The sequence below is a fragment of the Parambassis ranga genome, chromosome 18, assembly GCF_900634625.1.
Source record: "Parambassis ranga chromosome 18, fParRan2.1, whole genome shotgun sequence".
Lineage (NCBI taxonomy): Eukaryota > Metazoa > Chordata > Actinopteri > Ambassidae > Parambassis > Parambassis ranga.
This window is the reverse complement of record NC_041038.1, coordinates 6,616,054-6,624,113: the sequence shown is the minus strand read 5'-3', so window position 1 is coordinate 6,624,113 and position 8,060 is coordinate 6,616,054. Positions and strand designations below refer to the sequence as shown.

Below are 8,060 nucleotides of genomic sequence, written 5' to 3'. Positions count from 1 at the left end.
ATTATTTATTTGATAGTTGTGAATAAGATATATATTTAGTTTTCTTCAACACGTTTCTAATGCAGCTAGAGTATTCTATTCTCTCATCTTCCTCACTTCTCTTCCTCTCTGCCTCAGTGTCTCCTGATTTTTCATTTTGTCTCTTACCGTTTTAGCTTTATGCAGATATCATACTGGCAAACAATGCTCCGCTATAGCAGGATAATAAAAATACAATGCATACAAAACTTTTTTTTATTAACGATAAATGGGTGTTCGTCATGTAACCATGTTCTGTAAGTCCTTAAAACCAGCTGACTGCTGTCAGTCAGAGTGAATTAGTGAATTCATGGATGGAACCACACAGGTCAGATAATAGTGTCCGTCAGGCTGCTGTTCAGTCTGTTATACTGCTACGTGCACGTCACCCCCCTCCCTCAACATTACCGGCTCGTTCTCATCCGTCATTCAGGTCAACAGCAAATTAGCAAAACCCGCATAGTAGCAACAACTCTTCCTCCTCTGCTACATGTTCACCTAAACTGCGGTTTCTGCTGTTCAGCAGCAAAACGTCTTTAATACCTGTGTCTGTGTGTCTTTGTGCGCACTGCATGGTGCAGTGAGAGGGCCATATGAGGAGTTCTGCACACACGTTTCAAAAAGTCCGGGCCGAAACGAAATTTGTTCTTGTTCTTAGCATCTCGGGAACACGAACAGGTTTCTTTGTTTTCGTGGAGTATGGAACAAGGTTTAGTACACAGCATCAGCTCCGTGCAGCATATGTCTGTGTTCTTCTTCTGGATTTTCAGCAGACTGAGTCAGTCTAACTGCAAATGTACACACACACACGTACACACACACACACACACACACGTACACATGCGGGGTCCTGCCCTTCACTGTCTCTGATTGGTTTAGACCACGATATGAGCTTGATGTGTGTCTGTTGTTGGACCACAGGGAGAGTCACGGAGAATGTGTTTCCCTCCAACAGCTGGTCGCACCGGTGCAACCTCAGATATTTTTTCGCCATCGGGTGACATCGCGAAGAGGAAAATAAATTTCCATGGATACTTTCTGGAGTCAAAGCTTGAATCACAATAAAATTTAATACCTCATGAAATGGGGATTAAGGCTTTTCAATACTTTTTAAGGGCCTTAGGAGGTAGGGTAGGAGATTTCATTCTGATGCACTTTTTTTTTAAATTAGTGTAACTTCTCTTTACAGTCTGGTAGCAACCCATTAGTTAGGCAGTTTCGCATTAAAACGAAGAATATGAATCATCCGTGGAAGCTATAAAATGCTAAAAACATCAGCCAATCCTCCGAGGCGCCCCTGCGCATTGTATTGGCTGGTTGTCATTCTCTTCCTGCTCTGCATGCACCAGAGAGGTACGTGAGCTCGATGCGCGTGAACGCCAAGTTAAACACCGGATCGTCGCATAATGGCGGATGGTGGAGACGCTACCAGTGAGTGGGAAAAGAAACATTGTTTTCGGAAACGCCACCACCAGAAAACGGCTTGATGCAGAAAGATGTGAAATGTGAGTGGTTATCGACACGACTTTGCAGCGCAGTCTGAGACTGAGAGAGCAGAAGCAGCTACACGGTTCTTCCGTACAGGAAGGCAGCTTTCACCAGGCTACGTTTGCTAACCTGATGCTAACATCATGCTAACAGGCTCTGATCGGCAGATTTCTGCATTTCAAAGCAGGTTTTATTCCATCTTCAGCTGTATGCAGATATCATACTGGCAGGCAATGGTCCACTATAGCAGGATAATAACAATACTTTTTAAATGGGTGTTCGTCATGTAACCATGTACCATAACTCCTTAAAACCAGCTGACTGCTGTCAGTCAGAGTGACTCAGCCTTCATGGATGAACTACGCAGGTCAGATGATACTGTCCGTCAGACCTGTTGTTCAGTCTGTTATAATGCTACGAGCATGTCACGCCCCCTCCCTGAACATTACCGGCTCGTTATCATCCGTCATTCAGGTCAAAAGCAAATTAGCAAAACCCGCATAGTAGCAACAAATCCTGCTCCTCCGCTGCATGTTCACCTGAACTGCGGCTTCTGCAGCGAAACGTCTTTTTTGGCTGCACCTGCTGCAGGAGGATCATGGTGAGGAGGTCAGAGGTCAGACTTGGTTCAGACGGAGCTCCAGCAGCTGATGGGTCTGCTCCAGGCTCAGGATTTGAATTCTGACCTGTCAATCAGTAAACAATAAACATATATATTGTCAATAAACAGAGTTGTACTGTCCTACTGTTCAGATTAAAGTAGAGCAGGTAGATCTGGTGATGTGAGGTAGCTGAATATCTGTAGGGAGCAGACTGCTCTGTAAACAACATAAACACCAGAGGAAATGCACTGAAGATTCATCCATCCAATGCTAACTGGCTGTGTAGCATGACTGCCCTTGTTAATTAGCTTTACAGGAGTTCATCCATAACATAAACTGACTGCGTAGGAACACACTGTGCTGAGCATTCAAAGCAAAGACGGTGTAGCATTATGGCTAACATGGTGACTGGCTTTACATGACTGCTGTGGCTAGTTAGCCTGCAACACCGCTCTCATTATTATATAAATAGTATTACGCACTGTTTTCATACACTAACATTTTCGCTTGGCAGATCTAGCTTGCAATAACTGCCACATTTGTTGTTTATATTTGTTATGATGATGTGATGTGTTTTTTACCTGTGAATGAGATCCGGCTGATGCAGGTCCCGGTGCTCGACCACAGTCGTCTTCTGTGAACACATACTGCACGTCCCTGTGATTAGGAGGCGTGGCTTCAGGGTGGGCTCAGGGAGAAGGAGGCGGGAGTGTATAATTCTGGCTGTTGCTGAGTTTTCCATTCTCCTACCCTACCTTTAATTTTCCCACAACTGATTTATCAACTTTTAATACTTTTTAAGACCCCGCGGACACCCTGTGTGTGTATTTCCTGTTGTTGTAACGATGTGTTCTGCTGTTTCTGCTTCCTGGCAATGATCACAAACACCAGCTGCTGTTATAACGTAAAGTGTATTTTTGAGACTGCTGTGCCCAACTGTCAATTTAATCATTATTACTTGTTCACTTCTTGTCAAAGTGTCAAAACGTGTAATTCACGCTGCAACAGCTGGGGGTTGGCTCCAAAAGCGAGTAATTTCCCATAGACTCCCATGTTAAAATGGCCATGGGGTGAATTTTTTTACAACCCACTCGTTTCAATTGTATTCGGACTTAAAATTACGCATAATTATGGGCGTCGCCGCTTGAGTGACAGACAGTTGCCGTATCACAGCGTGAGTTTCCTGCTCCCACGATCGCCCGCCCCCCTAAAACCCGCTCGTGCTCCCCCTCTTTGTCCATATTTGGAGTTTTGGTGGACGTGACGCTGCCAACATGGTGGTGGTCATCACATCCCGGAACCTCCCACCGAGCCTCAAAACGGCTCTTCAGAAACAAACGGGTGACGTCACGGAAGCTCTGTCCATAGTTTTTACTGTCAATGGTTACGTCCTTTTTGGAGGATTTTTTTATTGCGTATAATTCCTATCGTTCCTACCAAAGTTAAACCTCTTCCGGTGTGGGTCCGTCTTAATTCCAATAAAATATAAACGGTGGTTTATGGAGAGAGTTACATTATGTTTGATGACGTCACAGTCACGCTGAGAGCTCTGAACAGAAAAGAACAGAAAAAGTCTGTTCGCTTAAAACTTTTTTTTGTTGTTTGGTCAAAGTAAGTGTGTGTGGCGCGTTCGATGACGTCACATATGCGACAGTCGGTCTACTTCTTTTTTTGGTTTGAGACAGACGCTTTCATAGCGTATTGCTGCCCTCTACTGTTTCCATAAGATTATTTTCCAGTTCCGTAATTAATCATATTCTGTTACTCCAGTGGAGTGCAAATTGCATCATCTTCTTCATGTTCTACAAGGCGTGTACTCTAACATGTCAACAAGTCAGACAGTGTTTTAGACATTTCTCTATTTTGATGTATGAATGACGAGATGAATAAAGTTTCACAAGGAGAGTTGTCTTATTACGATTTATTATCACATTACTGCTGCATCACATTACACTGCTGCTGATCAGGTTGGCCTTCCTGCCCTCCAAAATTCTGGCATCACATGTTTGGATGGTGAGACCTCTTCTGCACAACATAGGATTGGTCAAATAGGCTTACACAGATCAGTGTAAGTTGAACAATGATGAAGTTGACAAAAAAACTTTGCTTTAGAAGACAGACAAGTCCAGCTGTTGTAATGCCAAAAATATATTGTTTACTCTATTGAAACTCACACACACAAACACACACACACACATACACACACAGTAGAAAAATGCAGAACAACAGAGTAAACAATATATTTTTGGCATTACAACAGCTGGACTTGTCTGTCTTCTAAAGCAAAGTTTTTTTTGTCAACTTCATCATTGTTCAACTTCAGCTCAGAGTATGGGGTGTATTTCTGGTCCGTTCTGTTATGTAGAAGTTTTTAAAGCAAAAGCAAAAATCTACAGTAATTAAAATTGGAAAGTCAAGCCAGGTTAAAAAAGAACACAATGCTAACCAAACCGGGGCTCATGACAGCTGGGTTGTGAATCTTGAACTGCGGTACTAAGATTCTCTGCAGTGTTTGCAGACTGCATCACAAATGTTGTGCTAAAAACTTCAGTTTGAAACATTTCTTTTAATGGTGTTCTTGAATTCCACCCTTGGGTCTTGGCAAACTTGTAAATACATCCAAATAGATCAGGAAACAACGCCAGCACATCAATGTTTTCTGCATCATCAGCACTGTGAACAAGAAGGAACATTGTTTGATGTCAGATTTTCTTTATCAATTATCCTTAATTAAACTTTACATTCATTATTGTCTTTGTGGCCTCTGAATTGAAGATGATGCATCACTTTTCAGTTTGACTTACTAGTGCTCATAAAGGTTGCGTATGAATCGCAGTAATCCCAGTGTGGTTTCAGGATACGCCTTTTTTTTACCATCCATCTTCTCAACCAGCTCTTGAGGAAACTGAAACACCAAAAACACATTTATTATAAAATGGAAATCAAGTATAGTCAAGAAGCTGTTGTGCTGTTGTCACCTTGTTTTTCCATTCTTTGAAAGATCTACCAGCACCACACTGTTCTGCAGCATTGATCAGTTCTGGGTCGGCCTTTCGACAGTTTGACACCTCGCCTCTGTTACCAATCTTTTTCAAGTATTCAAGTTGCCTGAAAGAGAAAATCAAGTTCAAATTAAACACACATGACACTGTTTAGCATAATATCCAGCCATGTCAATGTGTTGGTCTTACTTTGTACAAGTCCAGAAGAAGGGATGGTTCAGGCATTCCTCCACTCTCGGTCTGTCCTTTGGTTCTTTCTTGATCATCCACTCGATGAGATCTGTTGCCACCTCATCTTGAACATGATCCAGATTGTACTCGCCTTTGTAAATGTTGGACTCACATAAAAAGGAGTTGCCAAATGGATGATGCCCTCCAGAAAGGATGTAATAAATCAGCATCCCTGCCACCTTAACAATTAACAGTTTAATAATTAGGGTACTTTTTCCACCAAGTCTTCAATTAGGTTTCTATAGGGGAAGTACTAACCTGTACATCAGTGCTTGACTTGTATGGTATGTCAGAATCCTCTGTCAAGGTCTCTCGGGCCATCCAGCATTTTGTTCCTGCACTTGCTGTGCGATAGGTTGTTTGACCTTTGGGTAACCGTCTGCTTATCCCAAAATCAGCCAGTCTTGCTCTCCCCTTGACATCTGAAAACACATACAGAAAGTTACACACAGCAATATACAGACAATTTAAATTAAACCTTAAAAAGTTACAACTTTTCTTACCAATCAGGACATTCTGTGGTTTGAGATCTCGGTGGAGAATCTTAGGATTTTGTCGGTGAAGCACCTCTAAACTGTCAAGAACTTCATGGACAAGGTCCTTCTTTCCATCATTGTTTCTGATATACTCTTCCAAAGTGTATTCACACAGCTGAAGACCAAGGTATCCAAAGTTCTCATCCTCCGCAGCATCAATATATCGCACAATAGATGTGTGATCAAGCTCTGGAAGGCGCAGAAGTCCTTCTTCGTTCTTCAGGACTTGATAGTTGGTTTTGGACATTCTCTTAATTGCGATTTCTGTGCCATCATTTCTGAGACCCAAGAAAACCTCAGTGCCATCGCTTCCCTTTGCGATTCGGAATTCAGCCCCATTCACGTAAGAAAGGCTTCCGATTCTGATGACTTTAGCATCTTCAGTGCTGACAAGGTTCTCTAGTTTTTCCCTCCACCTCTGGCTGACTGGCAGCCATTTTTGTGTTGATTTGGTGGTGTTGGCCTGGAATGGGACAACAGGAACTGTTGTTGTATCAGTTTCATCATTTGTATCTTCTTGCTTGTCAGACTTCTTCTTCTTCTTCTTCTTCTTTTTCTTCTTCCTGGTCTCAGGTACAGTTGTATTCTCCGCACATTCGGAGTTTGGCATGCTCAAACTCGTTTTTAGTCGCCTCAGCACCTCTTTCAACTTGTCATTCATTTTCATATCTGCAGATGTCAGTATGTCCTCAGGGACTGAGGTGATCCCCACTGATGTCAATATGTTATGCACAGGTCCAAATGGGAGTAAGTTTGCCAGTGTGCCATATGAGTAGACCCTGATGTCAGAGGGATGCTGCTCCTTTACAAAAGGAGTGACTGTTGTGCATAACCTCTCCATAAAGTTGGAATCCCAGACATTTTTTTCTTCTGTTTTCTGTGTTATCACATACAGTATTTGCAGGACAGTTTCCCAAACGTCTGGTCTCTCCTTAAAGCAAAGCTGTTCCAGCAGTAGGGGAATTATAGCCAGTGCTTGCTCATTTGGTATCTCTTCCAGTGTGCAGAAAACCGCATGTAGGCTATCAATCACTCCCATTACATATGTGGTTGGGACATATGGAAGACGTCTGAGTGCACTTTTAATGTAGGTATTCAAATTACGAGTTTCCTTCAGCCATTTAATACTTCCCTGGCTGTATTTTTTAGATTTCCCTCCATCTGGCCTAAGTGCTGTAAACAGCCTTTCAATCATGATCAGATGTGTCTGAGGATCCTCCTGGAGCATGTGACTGCGAAAGTCTCTGATCACTTCTTCCGGTGCTTTCTCTGTCATAGCAATTTCCATATCCAGAAAACATGCGATTTGCAAGCAAAATTCATCTCCCTTGGATGCAATACTATGAATCATCTGAGCTATTTGTTTATTGTAATGAAAATGTTCAGGATGAGGTATTAATGTGACACATGCACCACCAGATATCAGCATGGTCATGACATCCTCCCTGTCTTTGAGAGCAGCAGTATGGAGAGGTGTGAATCTTTGCATTTCCACAGGACTCTGTCCATTTGGATCAGCATCAGTTTGAAGCAGTTTCTCCACAAAAACAAGAGGTGCTTTGGACAGAGACACATAATGCAGAGCTGTAAAGTAATTTTCAGAAGGACAATTTGGGTCTGCACCCTGATGTAAAAGGTAATCACATATATCCATGTTGTGGTTTACAATAGCAGCAATCAGAGGTGTTACATAATCACCCCACTCTCTGCATGGGTAAGTTTGGTTAATCTTCTTGTCATCCAGTAATGTTTTAAGCTTTTTGAGCTTGTTTTTAAATATACACTGTATTATTGAATGTGTTTCTTGAGGCGCTGTCAGTTGAACCTCTGTGATGATATTCATTTCCTTGCTTCAGATTACCTGTGAGGAGACGTTTGCCCATTATTATTATTATGAATTTCTGGTGTCATTACAATTAGATGTAAATATTTATTGTTTCAGTATTATTGTCATGAATATTTTAAGAGCAACCAACATGATAAATTCAATTCTGGACACACACACACACACACACACTATCTTTGGCTACAGTATTGGACAATGTCAGCACCATTATTCACAATAGAACAAAACTAATAGGGTAAAAATAACTTGGTGTTCAGATGTTTCTATGATATGCCACGCAACCTTTATGAGTGCCACACCTTGTCCTTTTTTAATGGAATGTGTACTTCCTCATTCA

The 8,060-nt window shown here is 42.0% G+C and overlaps 1 protein-coding gene across 3 annotated transcripts in view; it reads right to left on the bottom strand.

Moving 5' to 3' along the window:
* The window catches only part of LOC114450683 (uncharacterized), a 30,813-nt gene that overhangs the window by 22,380 nt on the left and 373 nt on the right, over window positions 1-8,060 (bottom strand). For 2 of the 3 annotated variants that reach the window (XM_028428960.1, XM_028428959.1), the window contains exons 2-7: window positions 5,845-7,738; window positions 5,600-5,763; window positions 5,300-5,520; window positions 5,087-5,216; window positions 4,913-5,013; window positions 4,052-4,781 (exon numbers count right to left, since the gene is read on the bottom strand). In XM_028428960.1, the coding sequence (XP_028284761.1) occupies window positions 4,550-4,781; window positions 4,913-5,013; window positions 5,087-5,216; window positions 5,300-5,520; window positions 5,600-5,763; window positions 5,845-7,720 (2,724 nt within the window). In that variant the 5' untranslated portion in view covers window positions 7,721-7,738 and the 3' untranslated portion in view covers window positions 4,052-4,549. Of the gene's footprint in view, window positions 1-4,051; window positions 4,782-4,912; window positions 5,014-5,086; window positions 5,217-5,299; window positions 5,521-5,599; window positions 5,764-5,844; window positions 7,739-8,060 lie in introns of those variants that run through there. The other variant, XM_028428961.1, reaches the window with a different exon arrangement.